Source organism: Cyprinodon variegatus, unplaced genomic scaffold (genome assembly GCF_000732505.1).
Source record: "Cyprinodon variegatus isolate N-32 unplaced genomic scaffold, C_variegatus-1.0 Scaffold54, whole genome shotgun sequence".
Lineage (NCBI taxonomy): Eukaryota > Metazoa > Chordata > Actinopteri > Cyprinodontiformes > Cyprinodontidae > Cyprinodon > Cyprinodon variegatus.
The window spans coordinates 1,437,407-1,456,835 of NW_015150507.1; the positions used below are offsets into that span (position 1 = coordinate 1,437,407).

The 19,429-nt window shown below is 36.3% G+C and overlaps 1 protein-coding gene across 1 annotated transcript in view; it reads right to left on the reverse strand.

The window, feature by feature from the left end:
* Positions 1 to 19,429, reverse strand: part of LOC107082447 (neural-cadherin-like) — a 169,694-nt gene that overhangs the window by 73,546 nt on the left and 76,719 nt on the right. The window contains exons 7-11 of the mRNA XM_015371134.1: positions 15,689 to 15,831; positions 13,909 to 14,081; positions 10,834 to 11,002; positions 10,054 to 10,224; positions 8,482 to 8,654 (exon numbers count right to left, since the gene is read on the reverse strand). Coding sequence (XP_015226620.1) covers positions 8,482 to 8,654; positions 10,054 to 10,224; positions 10,834 to 11,002; positions 13,909 to 14,081; positions 15,689 to 15,831 — 829 coding nt within the window. The remainder of the gene's footprint in view (positions 1 to 8,481; positions 8,655 to 10,053; positions 10,225 to 10,833; positions 11,003 to 13,908; positions 14,082 to 15,688; positions 15,832 to 19,429) is intronic.

The window sequence follows — 19,429 nt, forward strand, 5'->3', positions numbered from 1 at the left end:
TCGGACTGAGCTATAAGACCAGGTTAGTGACTCACAGGTTTATTATCATTCTATGCCAGATAGATGTGGTCACTAACCTGTGTTCTCTTCTGCAGAGGTTCCTGTCTTAGAAGCCGGCGCTGTTCACTACAGATTAATTTCTAACAAATTTTTGGAGAAACATAATTGTCTATCCACCTCAAATACTGGGTCCTACTGTATTGTTCTGAGCCTGACATGATGTGAAAATGTGCAGCAGCAACACAAACATTTTGAATCAAATAATAACCTACAAAGCACCACAACTCACCCAAATACAATAAAGAGTTACTTCATTTAGTAAAATTTTCCTCAAATTTAACCATTTATGACCTAAACGTTAATACCTCAACCAAAATTCAAATCTATAAATTAACACACAGAAAAAGGATGGAAACAATGTAAAATGGCTCTCTGTGTACTGAGGAACACATAATTCTTGTATTTTCTCAATGGGGCACTCTTATTAAACAAAAGATGATGAGTTACCAGATTAATTGTCAGGTATAAGAATTTATAAAGTGTACAAAGTGTAGACAATATCACATGTCCATAAATAATGGTGTGCATGGCTGCGACAGGATGGCAGCCTTAGCAATGTTTGAGGACATTGCCACTGCAAGAATCGCACAGAATAATGTATGACTTATTTGCTGTTAGTTTACACTGGCCAGCGCTAAAGAGAGGAAGTAGGTGCAGGTTTAACTTCTCTCTACACTGGGCTCTTTTTAACAGCAGTGTTATGGAGCTGTCTAACAGCTCTAATATTTTATCGTCATCCCTGAGCCATCCCATACCAGCCAAATAGGATGGCCTCATCTGTTTATAGTTTACTCCAAAGCTGTGTCTGAATAGATGCATATCAAATTGTAATTTGAAGGATGGAGCAGATTTTCAAATGTAATAGGAGCTATGACTGTACTCATATTGCTTTAAGGGCATCATCTGTGAATGAATTTACTGTTATGAATAGAATGTATTTTCATTAAAGAACTGTGCACCTATTTCTGTTGTGCAAATGTGTCAGATAAAACTCCAAGCAAATTCTGCATTATGGCCAACTTTTTCCAGGTGAGATCATGAACTATTTTCAACATTAATTATATAGTTCACATAGTTTGTGTGATGGCATGTTCCTAGTAGAAATATGGGGGGGATTTTCATGTGAATTAAAATTTGTTATACAATAAACAAGCTGAGCTCAAAGCAGCAGATGGAGAACACTGTATAACTTGATGCAAACAATGTGAAAGAAACATGAAAAGATACCCATCCCTATCACTGAGGTTTGATAAATCTATCTGTTATGTGGTAACAGTACCATTGTTATGGTGGGTGCCTTCCAGGTATTTACACAGATTTGCAGATGTATTTAGGGGTAGTTAGGGATTTGAAAACATCCAAGTGCAGCAGTGGTCAGTTCCAAGCAAACTGAGATGTATAGGAAAACTATGCAGTCATCTATGTAGGCACAGAATCTTACATCTGGGTTTTCCTTTGCCCTTGAATTACAACCACTAACCTTTGGTAAAATATAACACCTGCCCTGATTATCAGCTACACCCTAAAATTAAAAGCAGTTCCAACCTAAAGGAATATCTTCAGCTGGTAATACGTAATTGAATTAAGTTTATTCAACTGAATTTATTCATGATGGTTAAACATTCCAGTTAATAAGCTAAGTAAATTAAGTTAACTTCATTCAATTAATTGTTACTAATTGAAACGAATTGCCATCTTTTTTGGTCTACCTTTGGTTCTTTCATGAGTTATGATTTCTTTCTCAAAAGAAGAACAATATTTTCTTGGTTATTTTCAGATGTTATTATTATAAAGCCGATAAGCAAAACAGATACTGGCAGTGGCGGCTAGCCAAAAGAGGGTGCTAGGGCACTGCCCCACCAGCCCAATGAACTTGATTAAGATATAAAAAAAAACAAATTAAAATGAAATTATATAATTACATATTTCAAAAAATATATTGATACATATTTTCTAGATGTGATGATAAATATTCAATCTTTAATGATGAGTAAAGCGTCATTACAGTTTTGGTTGGATTGGTGACAAATTTCTGCCACAGGGCATCCTGATCTCGCGAGCTTTCAAGGTTTCACTCGCAAATCAGTCTGGAGACTCTCCGTTAAAGAAAATTTGGAGCTGTTCACCAAACGAACGTCCAATCAGCGTTGGCTGTGAGGCGGGTTGAGGTGTGATGCAACGAGAAGCGCGACAGTTCAGTCTAAAGAACATGGCGGCTTCAGCCGATGAAACTAGCGTTAGCGTGGCTATCGAACAAGTTTTATTACAGAATTACAGAGTATTTCTTCACTGAAAGAAGAGCAAAACAATGCTCTGGAGGATTTTCTCAGAGGAAAAGATGTTTTTGCTCTTCTCCCGACTGGTTTCGGCAAGAGTAGCCTGGCTTGTGGTTGTGTTTTCGTTGTCGCTCTGTTAGTACGTCATATGCTTCGTTGATCTGATTGGTTTATTTGGCCCGTCTATCACCAACATAGGCCAATCAGCTAACCAGTATTTTCGCCCCTTCCCAAAATTACTTCAACGGAAGGTTTCCAGATGGATATGCGGAGCAAATCCATCTGGCAGAGTCAGGTTACAATAATGTCACATTGACTCTTGTTAAAAGTTGTATGTGCGCAGTAGCTCCTCGGCAATATACGTTTTATTGGTTTTTGGTATATGTCTATTTTGAATTTATAGCCCTCTCTGGAGAAAAATCCACCAGCCGCCACTGGATAGTGGGTTTCATATAAACAGATACAAAAACTGGTTGTAATGTCAAGAAATTGTCATCATTTCAAAATACCAGCTTCCTGAAAGCTTCTTACTTTAGGCTATATTAAGAGTTAATTGAGACATAAGTTTACAGTAGCTTATTCTTTTAGAGGTGACTGTTTATCAAATTAAGACGATGTGTAAAACTAATATTTAACAAAGCAAAGAAATAAACTCGTTTCCAGATTTTTTTTTTTTACACACTCAAAAAACTTTAATCATTAAAAACTGCCTTGATTTGAAGTCAGTTAATAAGCTGTAACATAACCTGCCTTTACTGTTTATACAACCAGCAAGTTATTGTACAACAAGCATCCACTTTGATTTCCAAATGGCATTAGCTATCCTTAAGACTATTTAATTAGTATTTGTGGAGAAACTCTTTTGAAAAGCTTAAAGCCGGGGAACAAAAGTTATAATCTATGCTGTCCAATCTGGTGCAAGCAGCTGTCGCTTTTTAAAATAAATTAATGTCAGACTTAGTATCTGCTTGCATCCAACAAAGGAATTAAATTAAATTTTAGTCCTAAAAGTTTTCTTATCTGCGCCAGAAAATATAATGTGTTCTGGTTACAGTTGCACCAAGCTTTCAAATCCTTTTCACTAATTTCTCTGTGGAGATCTAGCTACTGTACAATGTTTTGACACTTCGTGTACCAAGGCTTTCACTGCAATGTCTTACAGTAAGAGATAAAAATAGCTGCCTCTGTTCAGTTGCCTTTCTCCCTTTAATGCAGCTGAACCATTGCAATGTGCTGATAAATTAGTTTTAAATCTATTTAAAAGTGGTCTAAGACTGATTATATTGTTATTTTGTAATCTGACATGTGATGAGTAAATTATAGATAGATAGAGCTAGTCTCAGAATATTTATAAATTGAAAATATAAACACAAATATGTTCATAATTTCAGCTTCAGCCTGATTGCAGGATGATTATAACAGCTACTAAAAACATTATAAAATATGTAGTATTATCTTTTCACAAGGGTTAGGCTTACCAGTTTTAATTTTGCATGAGGTTAGTACTGAAATCAGACAGTCAATATTGCTGTGGACTTCCGATACTAGCATGCTAAAACCTATGTTAAATAATAAACAACCCTACAGTGCAAAGGTAAGTGTCGGCATAAAAGAACAACTGAATAACAGAGAAACAAAAAGCATGGAGAGTGCTGTTGGGTCAGGGAAAGTCAACAACACACTTATAAAAAATGTAAACAGAATGGAACTGAACCTGAAACAAAAAAAAAAAAAAAAAAAAAGAAAAAATGTGTAGTGTTTTAGTTGGATTGAAAATACTACAGGTACAATAAAACCAGACAGTTTTATTTGTACGTATTGTTATCAACAAACATATGATTTAATGAGAAATATATCTATGAACCACATAAACCTCTGCCTGCCTGGTATCATCCGACTACCTGGATTTTCTTTGGGTACTCTGGGAAATGCATGTTATGCTAATATGACATTTGAAAATGGAAAATGAATGGATGGATGGATATCTCTTGGTACATTTTTGTGAAGTACCATGAGATATATTTTTAAACTACTCTGTTTTAAAAGAAGGGAACACATAAACAATATAATGTAACTTCATTTAAATCAAACTTCTGTTAAATAAACTGTCCACTTAGAAAGCAGCACTGATTGACAATCAATTCCACAAGCTGTTTTGGAAATGGAATAGACAACAGTTGGAAATTATTAACAGTTATCAAGAGACACTTAATAAAGAAGTGGTTCTGCAGGTCCTGGGGACCACAAACCACCTTTATGGTTTCTGGCTGATGTTTTGGTCTATTTTGGATGTTGGTGGGAATTACTTTCACACTCGTGGTAGCATGAGATGGATTCTACAACCCACACAAGTGGCTTAGGTAGTACAGCTTACATCAATGCTACCTGTGGCACATCAATGCAAGCTGTTCTCACAATGATCACACATGATGGACGTGACAGAGTCTGGAGATACCGTGCAGAGAGATCTGTTGCCTGCAACATCCTTCATCATGACCGGTTTGGCAGTGGGTCAGTAATGGTGTGGCGTGGCATTTCTTTAAAGGGCCGCATAGCCCTCCATGCCATGTGCTCGCCAGAGGTACCATGATTGTCATCAAGCACCTTATGCTGTTACAGTTGGCCCTGAGTTCCTCCTAATGCAGAACAATGCTAGACCTCATATGGCTAGAGTATGTCAGCAGTTCCTACAAGATGAAGGCATTGAAGCTATGGACTGCCCCGTCTGTTCGCCAGACATGAACCCGATTGAGTACATCTAGGACATCATGGCTCGATCCATCCACCAAAGTCACATTGCAACACAGACTGTCCAGCAGTTGGCGGATGCTTTGGTCCAGTAATTGGGAGGAGATCATTTAGGAGACCACCCTAAAACTCTTGAGGATCATGCCCAGGGGTTGTAGGGAGGTCATTCAGGCACATGGAGGCCACACACAATACTGAGCCTAATTTCGACCTGTTTTAACCGCGTTGCATCAAAGTTGGATCAGCTGTTCCAAAACATCTGTTGTGTTTTTTCCCTTTAATTTTGCGTGTGACTCCAAATCCAGGCCTCCGTTGGTTAATAAATTTGATTTCAATTAATGACTTTTGTGTTGTTTTGCTGTCAACACATTAAGATTTTTCTGAGCAGTGTATATAAAGTTTTGTTTTTTATGTAACAGGAGATATACTCAAAGTCATAAAAAAGTCTTATATATTTTTATAGTGCATAAATTAAACAGACTTTTGAGTGAAACCACATACATTTTAGTGTCATCTAACAATATAAGATGAAAGGGTGTGCTTTGACAAAAAGATGTTTGAAACTGTGAGATACAAAGCCCAGTTTGTTGCCACAAAAAAAACATCAGTTGCGCTGCAATGAACAGTAATTTTCATGTATTACCTTTGTGACATAAAGAGAATGCTGTTATTGTCCCACAATAGGAGCATTCAGTTTTTAATCTTTATTTTGTAGCCAAAACAGATGACAATGGGTTACATTTATACTTTGAAAAAGGTATGTTATGCATTATCAATAAAAACTTGAATGTCCCATGTAAATACACCATAGACTATTATTTTGTAATTTTCTTACCAGGATAGGTATGCTTCTTAAAAAAAAACAACAACAAAAACACTGGGTTGCTACTTGTTGCTTTTTCTTCTGATTAATTCTGACTAAAACAGGTCTGCATTTCGCCTAAAAAACACATTGGTCAAAAGTCATTCACAGGTTGCAAACAAAAAGTACCAATTCAAGCTAAATGTCTCCCAAATCAGACAAGTTTTTTTTTTTTTTTAAAGGATTTATTGATTGTTTAGATTTACTTTCAAAAGTAAGAAAATTGGCTTACTAATTCATATTCAGTACTAGAGACTGGTTGATAAATTCAGAGGAAGTAAAAACTATGAAAGAAGCTAGCTATTTGAAAGGGAACTTTAGTTTTCCATGGAGGCTTATTTAGGAGTAATGTTGTTTATTCCTTCAACTACTTCAGAGATTTAGCTGGGCTTTGGTTAGTACTGGTCTTTTTGGCCCCTTTTCCTTTCTAGTCATTTTGCTTCACATGTGTTTGGAATATACAAAGAGCCATATAATATACAACATTATTTCATAACTTGCTTGGAAAAGTTTCATTAAATTTGTAAGATAAGAACTATAAATAATAGACTCAGAGTTGATTTCAGCAGATTCAAGGAAGACAAAACTAGTTACAGCAAACGTTAGCTTTTTTTCCCCTTTTAAATCATCTTAAACTTTGGTCCCTCATGGCATATACCGGATTTGGAAGCATCTGCAGCGACTGGAATATTTAAGATTTAAGTTAACAGCCTACATTCTTTTGGTAGTGCACCAAAGTCAGACGACTACAGTTACGAATGACAACTTCACAAGGTTACGTCTTAACGTTACATGAGATGCTAAAGAAAGTTTCAAATGTGTACTCCATAATCTTTAGGTCCATTTGTAACACCATGTTTTAAATTGCCTGCCAACCTATATAGACATCTCGTAACGTAGCCTCAGTTTATAATAGAAAATAATAAATGACCGCTCACAGCTAAAAGAAGAATGAATGTTGTTAACTATAGCTCCCACAGAGAAAATATCTTTTAAAACTGCTTAAGGAAAAACTATTTGTACAATAATAGGAGGTCTTAAACTGAACAGAGAGATTTATTTTATTCTCTCATTTATCAATATGGTAAGTGACTATTTTGTAGTGTACTAGTGTTACAGCTTGCATTAAGGCTTGATGCATAATGACAGTCTTCAACATGCCTTTAAAACATTTGAAAAAAATGTTGGTTGCCGATTGCAGCCAGTTTTCCTTCTAAAGTATGAGACTATAAATGGCACCAAAAATGTCTTAAATTCAATGCATGAAAGTCAGAGTAATTAAGGATGCAGCTGCTCTGTGTGATAAATGGCTTCTAAAATGTTTTCCATCCATTAACAGTCATCAGCAGCAAGCAAGAGGATAAGTACTTTCTTTTACAACTCAGCCTAGCGTGGTAGTCTTCAAATTTACCTACAGGAATCTGACATTGTTAAATATGCTTTGAATCATTTGTTTAGCTTGAACTGTTTTTTTTTTTTCTCTGTGGTGCTTCCCATATGCAAAAACCCCTGAGAAAAGAGAGCAGAATGGTAGTCGCAGACAGAGGCAGTTTGATGGGACTTGTTCATTAACTTTGTTGACACAGACCCACGGGCTACTATCTAATGCAGCCATTTTGACTGTGCATGTGTGTGTTGTACTGTGTGTGGACTTCTACTTGCTGCTGAGAGATATCTGTTTCTAATAATTTACCAGCAAAATTATGCCATTTTCGGAAAATGAGGATATGGTGGTGTAAATTAAGTTTAGGTCATGGTTAGTTGTATCTGGCAGTGGTTCTATTAAGGCTTAGGGTTGGGGTTTGGGTTAGGCCATATGAGTTAAAGGAGAAGTCCGGTCATAATCAGAATTCAAACTTCTGAAAGTACTTTAAATATGAAATTATTACATAATGTTCAATAAATGAAAAGCGTTTTTAATTACTGTATAGTAATTTTCATTTGAATTTGCTTGACTGGAGACATCCATGTTTGTCAAAGAACACTACTGCCAACTACTGGTTTGTGAAGTCACAGTGCGGTATCGGCTGTTGAGCAAGTTCCAATGCTGTATATGGTGTTTGTCACAACAGGCTATTATCCAACTCATCTTGAAAACATTGTTCTTCGAAATGTTGGCTACATATTACATGTTTTTTTCTCTGGCCAGAAGTTCAATGGAAAATCCTCCCTCTTCAAGTTGGCAATCAAATGACGAATCCGTGGAGGATCAATAATCAGATTTTGATTTTGCTTGTAAAGCTGAGAGAATGGCCTTCGGCTTACCACAACGTGACTTCACTGCCGAAAGATGTCAAGAGTGAGCAATAAATATTATTGTTTTTATTTTTTACTGATTAATGCTTAATTCATTAAATCACAGCGAGCATATTAGTTTTAGCTATAGATAATGATTCACTGATTATTCCTTGCTGACCGGACTTCTCATTTAATGAACAATTAATGCAAATAAATACAAAGCCCTTATAAAGACAGTAAACATGAATTTATATATTCATGTGTGCTTGCTGAAAGACCTAGTGAATGCTGACATACCTGAGATATGGGCTGGTTGACAAAGACCCATCCAGTCACAGGGTTGACCTGCAGGTACTCAGGCTGCTCCACTGACATGGAGTAAGTAATGGCTGCATTAGTACCAAAATCATCATCATGAGCTGCAACACGAAGGAAACTGGTACCAACCAAGGTGTCTTCTCTTAAAAAATCTAGGAAGGAAAACAAATAAATTATTTCTCATAACTTAATAAAAATTTTTGTTCTTTTGACTTAGCACAAAGTGAAAGATGATAAAGGTCACATTACATTGAGTTATCATGGGAAATATCCATAAAGCTACCAAAGGAGTGAATCTTATCATTGACTATTAATAATCATTTTGAGGGTTTTTCTTTCTTCTAGTATTGAATGATCCAACATAAGACAACTTCAATCAATGTCAATAAGAGTTGGGAGCACAATTCTTATGCTGGACTTCTACAGTAGGAGACTCCTTTTTGATGTCTCTCAGCAAATTGCATCTCAGCCACCAATTTTCAGTTGCTATGAAAAAGCTGGTGGCATATGTATTTGGTTGACTAATCACCACTCTAGTAGAACTGTTGAAGCTAATTTAAAATGTCTGGGTTCCTTTTTTATCCATTCAAAAACAATTATGGTTGTGAATGACCTAATTATTTCAAAAATTTAATTGTCTGACCCCGCTACCCTTAGTTTAAATAAAGTTCAAATTTGTTCTTGGCTTCAGTTTTACATCGCAATGGGCTGAGCATGTGCATGGCAAAAGGCTTAACTGAGAAGTGATTTGTCCAACACATGTGAGTAAACAGATAGGAAAGTCATTAAATACATTTATTCGTTTCACAAACAAAATTAATCCAAAATATTAAAAGAAAAGATTTCCAAAGGCTGGTGGTTAAACATCCAGTAAAGATTAGCTAGCGAGGTAGTAAATTTTAATAAAAGCTTGTATACGTAATTTAATTTTGAACCTGGACGAATTAAAGAAAATCTAAAAAAAAAAAACGGAACTTTGCACTGAATTCTTGGTTTCAGAATGTAATAAAATAGTTAATGGAAATCCTATCCTAAAATAGAAAGAATCAATTCAGTAATGAAAAGCTCTACATCAATATCACATCCATGCCCATTAAGATTCGTGGAAACTTCAACAAGGTGTTTCTTTATTAGGTAAGCAGAAAAAGTCAAATTCTAAAGGAACTCTGGGTTAGGGGACGTCATAAAGTAGACTTTCTTCCTTTAATTATCTATATCACTATTAAACACCTAATGGCTTTTATTTGGCACACATTAGACAAAGCCACGATCAATTCGATCCACCATTACAAACCTACAGTGATCATTTAAATAAATGGTACCACCCATTTTTTTATTTGTACTACAATTTAGACCAGAAAGAAGCACAAAGTGCATTAAAAAAGTAATATTTTAACTATTAACAAAAGCATCTTTTTATGTATGGACTCTTTTTTTTTTATCAAATTGCACATCTGCCTTGTCTATTTATGTCTTTGTATTGTTTATTGTTCTGGCTAGGCTTCACTTTTACTATGTTTGGCTCATGAATAATATATGTCCAACACTTACACTCATAGCGCAAATTCTCAAACTTGGGGCTGTTATCATTCTGGTCCAGTATCTGTATGGCGAGCTGACAGATGCCAATGAGCGGCTCCTCTGCCCAATCAGTGGCCGTTACTGTAATTGAATACTCTCTCTGCCGCTCCCTGTCGAAGCGTCGAGCTGTCACAATCACTCCTGTAAAGTCAGAACCATAATCAAGGCCCTTCATCAACCCTCTGGCAAATATACACACATGATTGCTTATAAATTCACTCATCCGTTCAGCAGTTTTCCAATTCTCTCAACTGAGTCCATCCATCCATCAATCCATAAGCCCAGACAAGTAAACAATTATGAATTTATACTTAGCAATTCAAGTCTCCCTTTGAAGAAGTGCAAAACTTTGTGATTAAGTGTTAAGTTAAAAGAAGAAACAACCAAAGCTGGAGAGAAAATGATTGACGGAAAACGTAACTTGACAAATTAACATTTCAAGTAGTTATGTTAAACCATTTTTCACACTGAAGAGATACTATAAACCTCAGACCTCTGCTCAGTTATATGTTTTGTCACTTATATTCTTACACCATGGACATCTCATATTAAAATTATAAATAATTAAACATCTTCTCTAAGGCCTGTCTTCTCAATGCATTACTCATCTCTCATATTACATTTTGTTTTACAATGATCATTACAGATGTCAGGTACCATTTAACTGCAGATCTGTCTATCTACAGGACACACTTTGTTTCATGTATAATTGAGACCAATTTTGCCCTGCAACAATCCACAACTCTTTACCTGTGTCTGGATGGATTCTGAAGGCAGGCATGGCGCTGTCTCTATGCATTAAGCCATATTTCACTTTCCCATTTGCTCCCTCATCTGCATCCACTGCATGCACTTGCAACACAAAAGTCCCCGCCGGCTGGTTCTCCAGCACTGAAGCCTGCTCTCGGTACTGCTGGCACTGAGATAAAGAGCGGGGGAGGAAGAAGAGGAAGACAAAGCATAGACAAATAGCACAAGGAAGGATTGTTATGTACGGCATATTGTCAGGAAGTGTTGCATTACTGAGAATACAAGATTTAAAGTAAATCAAATAGCTTCAAGATCAGTCGGACATGCACAGTAGATTAATGTAATGTAACAATTACTAAATCAGGAGCACACAGATATAGAAAACACTTGAACTAAATTATTTTGGGGTGCCCACGGTCAACAGTTTTTGTTTTTGCATATGTACCAGATTAGGAATGGTTTTCCTTTCTGATAGAATGGCTATTACAGAGAAAAACATTTTGAGTTTTCGAAGAATGAGTTTGGACTGAGAGATGAGATGGGACAAAACACGTGAGCAGAGGGTGTTCTTTAGCTGTTCAAAGAAATTCAGAATCCTAAAACATTAATTCTATAGCTGTTCATAAGTACAACTTGGCATTTGCAAAAGTTGCAGAGAGTTTGCATATGGCCCAGAACACCACAGGAACGCAGGCTCCACGTGCCAGCGTCCTCTAGGAAGTTCGTCATTTCTAATTAGGGAGGAAGTTCATTAAGAAGGTGCAGCATATTGTGATGATACTGCACTTTTATTAATAAATCAGTTGAAATCCCGACAGATTGCCTAAAGATAGAGTGGGTTGTGCAGACTAATAGAAACCCTTGGGAAAGAGAGAGAGGGAAGCCTGCGAAATTAGAATTCCAAGAAAATTAGAGAGCTGGTGAGAGAAGAGGGAGGCACGACTGAAGTTTAAGAGAAGTCCGAATTACGCAGAACTGCATGACAGTGATAAGGGTTGGGCCAGCCACCAAAATACAATCATGTTTTTTTTTATTTCTGCAGATTTCAGATCATCCAGAACAGACTACAAGAATATGAATAAAAGAATAAGGCATAACAGTATAAAGAGATGGAGTGAAAATAGTCCATCAACAAATTTATAGCTAGCTACTTATATAATGTCAGATTATAGGTCAACTACCAATGCCAGGCTTTCTTTTACACAAATAAACCTTCCAGCATCCTCCCAAGGCTTTCCTACACCCCATTGTGTTTGTGTCTCCTCTCTTTGTGACATAGATATTAAACCTTTAAAAGAGATTTATCAAAAAGGTACCGGTATCCGATGACAAAACCACCTCAGTTGAAGCTCTTCTCCAAGCTCCCCAAAATGATACGCCTCCTCATCCTATTTGAGATAAACCACCTTACTTAAAGAAATATATATATATATATATATATATATTTGGCTACTTTAGCCAGATCTAATTTTTTCAATCCATAAGATATTTCTTGATAACCCATGTAAAGGTGAAAAATTTAGAGGAGCCTTTCAATTGAAGGAGCCTCTTTTTGGCACACTTTTTAACCACAAAAGTCCTAAGCAATGCAGCCTTTCAATCACATGATGAAATTGTCCACTTTCCTTGAGTCCTGCAAAGTAAAAACAAAGAACCAAACCACTAAAACTTGCCTATTCATGGTAGATATTGATCCACAATCTGAATTGTCAAGTCCACTTTCTTTTGCACATGACTGACTTTAGTTGAAGAAGGGCTGACTCTCATCTACACATTTAAAATAAAATCCTCTTCAATGCACACTGAAGTTCATGGTTCTAATGTCAACTTAAGCCACAATGTCCACATGCAACAGATGTTCCTAAAGCACACACTCTCCATCTCAAATGTGTTACTACAGTGGGTCACTTTACAGTTATATCATTTTGATTTGGAATGAGGATCTCCCAAATTCTCCACATGTAAACTAGTCAAAATTGGAGAACAGAATTACACACATAAGTTATAATCAAATATTTTAAGAAGACCTTTTACAATTAAATTAAACATGAGGTAAGAGTGTGTTTTTTTTATTATTATTATTTAAATGGATTCATCACAAAAATAAATATAACCTAATGTTTTTAACTGGGAGGCAAGAAAGGGCAGATATGTGATTACCTACAGGTATTAAAGACAAGTATGTTTGAACAAAATGCGAATATTTCAGTACGAAATTAATTTAAATTTAAATTAACAAGGAGCTGAATCAACTTAAGGGGAAGAAGTAGATAGTGGCCCACGGAGCATGCAAAATTCCTACAAACTTCTCATACAACAGAACCTTTGTGACGTGGGCGGAAGAGATGATGGTCTTGCTTCGAAATAAAACAACTGTTGTTTACATTAAAAAACTGAGACAAGGTTAACTGAGGCAATACATTTTACAGGAACTTGAAATTTACAGTCAAAGGGCCATGCATAAAAAAATCACTATAAGCTTAATGGATAACAAGATATTTTCACTGCATGATCTGACTTTGCTTTTATTGAGATGCATAAACAATCTTTACATAAGTTTAGGTATTGATGGTCGAGGAGACTGCCATAAAGACATTCAATCTAGGCAAGATGAATGTGTCACAGCAAGAATGAAATGGCTTATAATTGTAAATTGTAAAAGAAAAACAGTTTCTTTGAAGAACCATCATGACTATTTAGTTGGAAAGCAACAAAGCAATGCTTTTTTCCATACCAATCACATCTTGTTTTGAAATGCTTGGTCTGTGGTGTAAATAGTAATGCCTTATAATAGCTGTACATTCAGATCAATTACATATATCAATGACAAGGACAACAAAAAACAAATCCTTGACATTATACTGCTACATAAAATGACAAATTAGATTCTGCTCTGCTCTATAGTTGTGAATCGCATAACATTTAAAAAAAATAGTGTGGAAAACTGAGCAAGCATAAATATATGCTAGGACATTTCCAATATGAAAATGAATTAATAAGCTGTCCCAAATGTCAACAGCATTTGAGCAATTCAAATTTACCAAGCACAGCAATTGTCTTAGCAAAGACTCTCACCTGCTCAAATATTGGTTTGTTGTTGTTAACGTCATCAACTCCAACGACGACCCGGGCATTAGAACTAAGAGGGTGCAGCCCGCCTGATGCATTGTCATCTGTGGCTGTTACATTCAAGACATACTCCAAACCTTGAAGCTTTGGCAGGGGAGTAGAGCGCAGACGGATCAAACCTGCAGAAAGCTCAGAGCCATTAATATACACATCATAAAATAGGCTGTGTCCTAATAAAGCATATGCATCCTTTCCATTAGTCATGAGAATCTTATTGCAACAGTGGGCCTGCATAGAGAGGAAGTAGCTATCAGTAAAACATGGCAGAGAATGGAGCCTGCATGCTGCTGTTCTAGTATGAAGAGGGAAGAGCAAAGAAAAAGCCCCTCCACAGAAGTCCACAAAAAGGTAAAAATCTGATATGCAGCATACAGCCAAAAACTAATTTCACAGTTGTGGTTTTGGTACATTTTTGATACAATAATTGCCCTGAAGATGCACATGCAGCACAAGCATTTGAGTGAAAACAGGAAGAAGTGAGGGGAGTCTGGTTTGAAGTTACCCTATTGCTCAGCAGAAGCCTATTAGCCATTTAACTTGGCCCCTTTTGCCTGCTTTTATATAACAGGAAAGATAAAAAGATCGGATAACAGGATGGTGGATCTGATTCAACATCTTTCTCGTCAAAAGTAATGCAGAAATGTCAAAAATTGCCGAACAAACAATCTGCCTATGATGTGGGGGGGAGTCACTGAAGTGAGAGCATGGTGAGATTTCGTTTTTCATCTTCTTGTCGAGTTTTTTTTTTTTTTACATTTTTGTAATTTATTTTAATGCACTTAAAGAAAATACAGAATGCTAATACACATATTTGCAGTGGTGTTATGGTCCTTTCTCCCCCTTAACTTATAATTCCTGATGCATGCAGACAAAAGTAGAGTCTATGCCATTAATGGCAACACCTGACAATAATATTATCACAGCAATACATTACAATAGGTGAACTATAGAATGTACAAAGTAATCTTCCTGCCTTAAATGTCAAGCTTGTTTGGTATTGCAACACCAGTTTCTCTAGCTAATAAATTATACTTTCCTGAGTTTGATATATAAAATAGAGAAGACGGTGGAGGCGAGGATGGAAATAATCATAAAAATTAATACATATCATTTATGTATATATATATATATATATATATATATATATATATATATATATATATATATATATATATATATATATATATATTAATATGAAACTTTTTCATTATTAGAATAAAGAGAGAGGACAGAAAGGAATATAAAGAGATGACACGAAAAAAGAGGAGCCAGCAGTGCACAGCCTGGAGATGTGAGCTATGATAGAGCAGTTGTTGTGAAATTGAATTGAAAGGGTTGGGTGACAAATGTCACAGAGATTTCAACTGGTTTCAGATCAAAGGGTAAATAAAAAAAGATAAACTGTGCAGTCACTTATGCTAGAAAGCATTAGTTTTTTCTCTACAAAGCACAAAAAACACCAGAAGTATTGAAATTCCACAACATATTATTATTAAATTAATTCATAACCCTAATGGCACAGGGAGCAGCCCTTAAAAAGCAGAGAAATTGCATTTTGTAAATTAGTAGTTTCACTTTCATCCCACTTTGACGTTTTATCCAGAGGACGTTTAACACACCTCTGCAGCAGCAGTACATTAGAAAAAAAAAATCATTTGACAGCAAACCTGTCAATTAGTGTGAGAAGTGGAAGTATAATGTCAAGCTGGAAATTAAGAAATATCACCTTTCTGGCTGTCAATGACAAAGTTTCCCTCTTCATTGCCTGCGGTTATGGAGTAGGTTATGCCATCGCCATCTGGATCTTTGGCCAGGACTGTGGCAACAAGCGTGTTGGGACCGGCGTCCTCGGAAACGAACGTTCGATACCTGCAAGGATTAAAATTTTGGGGATAACAGAGAGAACCAGAACAAATAATGAATTTGGTAAGTTTTATAGACTTAAGTCCTACATGAATGAGGCAAAACATTATGATAAGTTTTACTATTGTGTGGAAAGTAAGAGCCATAAACAACAATCTGAAGGTGAGAGCTACAACTTTATCACCAACATGATTAACTGGGAAAAAAAAATACATCCACGGAACATCAAGGTGATGTATAGCGTACAAAATATTGTTTCATACATTTTGATTAGTCGATTTAAACCTACATTCAAGGCCATTGTTGGATAAAATTGTTGTCACACATTTTACCGAAAGGACAGAACAGTTTTACACATAGGAAAAATAGCTAAATAATAATTTATTTAGTCAGAAGAAGGTTATACAGTAATAGGATGATAAAACCCAGGCTCGGACTGGGAACGACACCCCAAAAAATGTTCATACACCGCCTGGATATATGAAGTCTCTCCCAATTTGAGCCAAAACTTAGGCCATAAATCTAAAGAAATTTTTTTTTTTACCCATAGACGGCCATCCTAAACCTGCCAGATTGGGAAACATCCCAACCTGGCAACAATGCATGTAAGACGGGAAACGCTAGCCTTTAGATGCAAAACCCCATCATGCACTGCAACATATTTTTGCAAAATATTCAAATATAAAATCGCCAAACATAAGAGGAACATGTTGTTTAGTTTAAAGAAAGCATTTTAGTTTTATTATAATTTAGTTTTTGGAAGGGTTTTACAGTTTGAAGAAATAGCAAATTACACCATATGCTAACCGTCACAAGGATGTGCATAACAAGGATGGCTATGTATACTGCATGCATCATTGAAATAGTTAATATTGTATTACTCCTTGAGCTCCTTAAGTTATTTACTGTCACAGATAGGAGCTTCGCCGGAGAGCAAGTGCTGGGGCCGGTATGATTTAAGGAGGGCCGGCCCTCGCATGCTGAAAATAGGACCGGCGGCCCACTGGGCAAATGCCCTGTATCACAGATTACAGGCTCAGACAGTGGAGAGAAACAGGACAAAATCGATTTTTTTTTAAAAGAGTACTGATGCTCAAACACACAACCCTTACAGTTCAGCAACAATTTTGGTGTCTAACAAAAAAGCAATCCCCTCTTCCATCTTCTCAGTGTTTTTTACGTGCAGGTGTGGGAAACTGTCCCCCATCTTGCCCAGCACTAGTATCAATCCTTCTAATGGATTCTCCTCATCGGTAAACTATTAGGAATGCCTAAACCTAAAAGGTGGATTATGCCTGACACATCAATGTCCCGTGTCAAATTAAGAGGCAATGTGCTGCAGAAGCAGCGTTTGCAACATTTAATAATCCATGTGGCTTTTCCACACTGGCTGAACTGGGAGGAATATATTTTGCACAGTATTATGCTGCGTCGCTGTATCCTTCTCATCCATTAACTTGTCTATAGATCTTGTATAATATACATCTCTGAGGAGTGTCTGTTTCATGGCAGATTTAGGCTTCTGTGTGCAAATCATCATTTATGCCATCGTTAAAGAACATCTGGTGACAAAAAAAGCCAAAGGTAGTATCTTGGCATAGAAAAAAAACTATATACTGTATCAGAAGTTGCCCTCAAATTACGAAACAGAGTTTTGTACAATAAAGGACATTTAGTATTTAGACACAAAGACAAAATTTTCATCAGATCTTATGTAACCCATATGTACTTTGGTTTCTGATTTTGACATTTGCTTTAGCCCCAGTTAGTGAAAATTGTTTGCTTTCAGGCCTGAAAGAATCCATTTAAGAAATTCAGACTTCTCTCAGTATTTATATTTCTGTATTTTATATTTCTGTATTGTTAAAAGAGGAGATTTGATAGAATGATATTACCCAATTTTTTAACTCCTTCATAAAGGAATATTTGCTACATTAATGACATTGTCTTAAAACATACAGATTTATACATAAAAACATAGTAATGAAAACATGAAAACAAAAGGCAATTTTCCCATATTTGTCACATTACAAGGCTGCAGTTAAATAATGTTTTTTATTGGAATTTAATGTGATATTCCTACACAAACTAGAGCATAAGTGTGGAGTTAAGAGTGGTGAAAAGGATGTATGATTTTTAAATTATTTTGCATATAAAATTGAAATTCAGTCTGTAAGACAAACATACAAAAATGCTTTATGAAGAAGTTTGTATTAAGGTAACAACTATGCCTATGTATCTTTCATTTTTCCTGGAAAGTGGGACAAATATGCGATACGTGAAGAAAGCCATAAGAAGTCCTGTTAAAAGTTTGATACTGGCCTCTTTTTACTATCCATTAAGAAGAAAAACATGTAGAATTATTAATTATTTGTATTAAAAAAGAGCATCATACCATGAAAATCCCTTAACTTAAACAGACAGGGTCAGAGTTAATAAGAAGATGGATAAAGGTACAGGTACAGGTTATTACTCGAGGTTTTAGTGATGGGGCAATCACCTTCCATTTAGAGCTGCAGTTAAATGGTTTAGGACAAAATATTTTTTAAGAATGCTTCAGTCAGACTACAGACTGACATTCAATCGAGATTTTGGACACCTGGAACTGGATGTGCTCAAATTCTCTCCATCCAGTCTGATTGAGCCTTAGAAATTTTGGAAATAATGTGAACAAACTCCAGTCTCTAGAAAAAAAGCTAATCAAAAAAATATTACAAAATACTTGAAGCTGTTGAGGCAAAACTGTCAAAGGTAATTTTGTAGAGAAACTGAAACTGCTAAATGGAGCCTAGGCAGAAGTTCAACTGAAGAAACTCATTGCTTTCCTTCATCCACCTGTGACACAGCTAATCAGCTTTGAACCACACCTCGATGAAAGCCAATTGGCATCCAGAGTTAATCTTTAAAGGCCTCAGATATGTACATGTCTGCTCCTGTGTGCAGCAAGTGGATGCGCTGTGTGACTTCATTCAGATGAGACAGTTTCAACCCACCTCCAGCCCCTCCTCCACCATAGTAGCTAAAGCTTCATCAGACTATCATTCCTCCCGGACTCTCACCGCATCCCCTGTCTCATTTTAACTGGTCCGGCAGAAGACCACCATGTTGAGCCTGGTTCTGCCAGAGGATTCTTCCCAACGGGGAGTTTTTCCTCTCCACTGTCGCTCCATGCTTGCTCATCATGGACAGGTTCTCTCAACCTGTGTTAACCAACTGGACTTCCATCTTCCCTGAGTAAAGCTCTAGTATCAGCTCACGTAATCTACTGGATCTCCCCATAAAGCTCAGCATACCGTCTCGCTAACCAGCATTCTACAGACTGACCAACTTCATCTCCACTCCACCACCAGTTTCAGGCCTGGGGGGCAAACAGCCCTATTCTTTGCTCCCGTTCATTCATATCTATCAAAATTAAGTGCTATGTTTCTTGCAGAGTTCTGAGCGGCAAAGACCAAGTAATTGTATCAATACATTTCTCCTAATTGTCTTTTCTCTTTGTGTGAGTTTTTCAGATTGAAATACCTACCAACATTTTAAAGGACCAACTGCACATTTAAAGTATTTATATATATATATATATATATATATATATATATATATATAT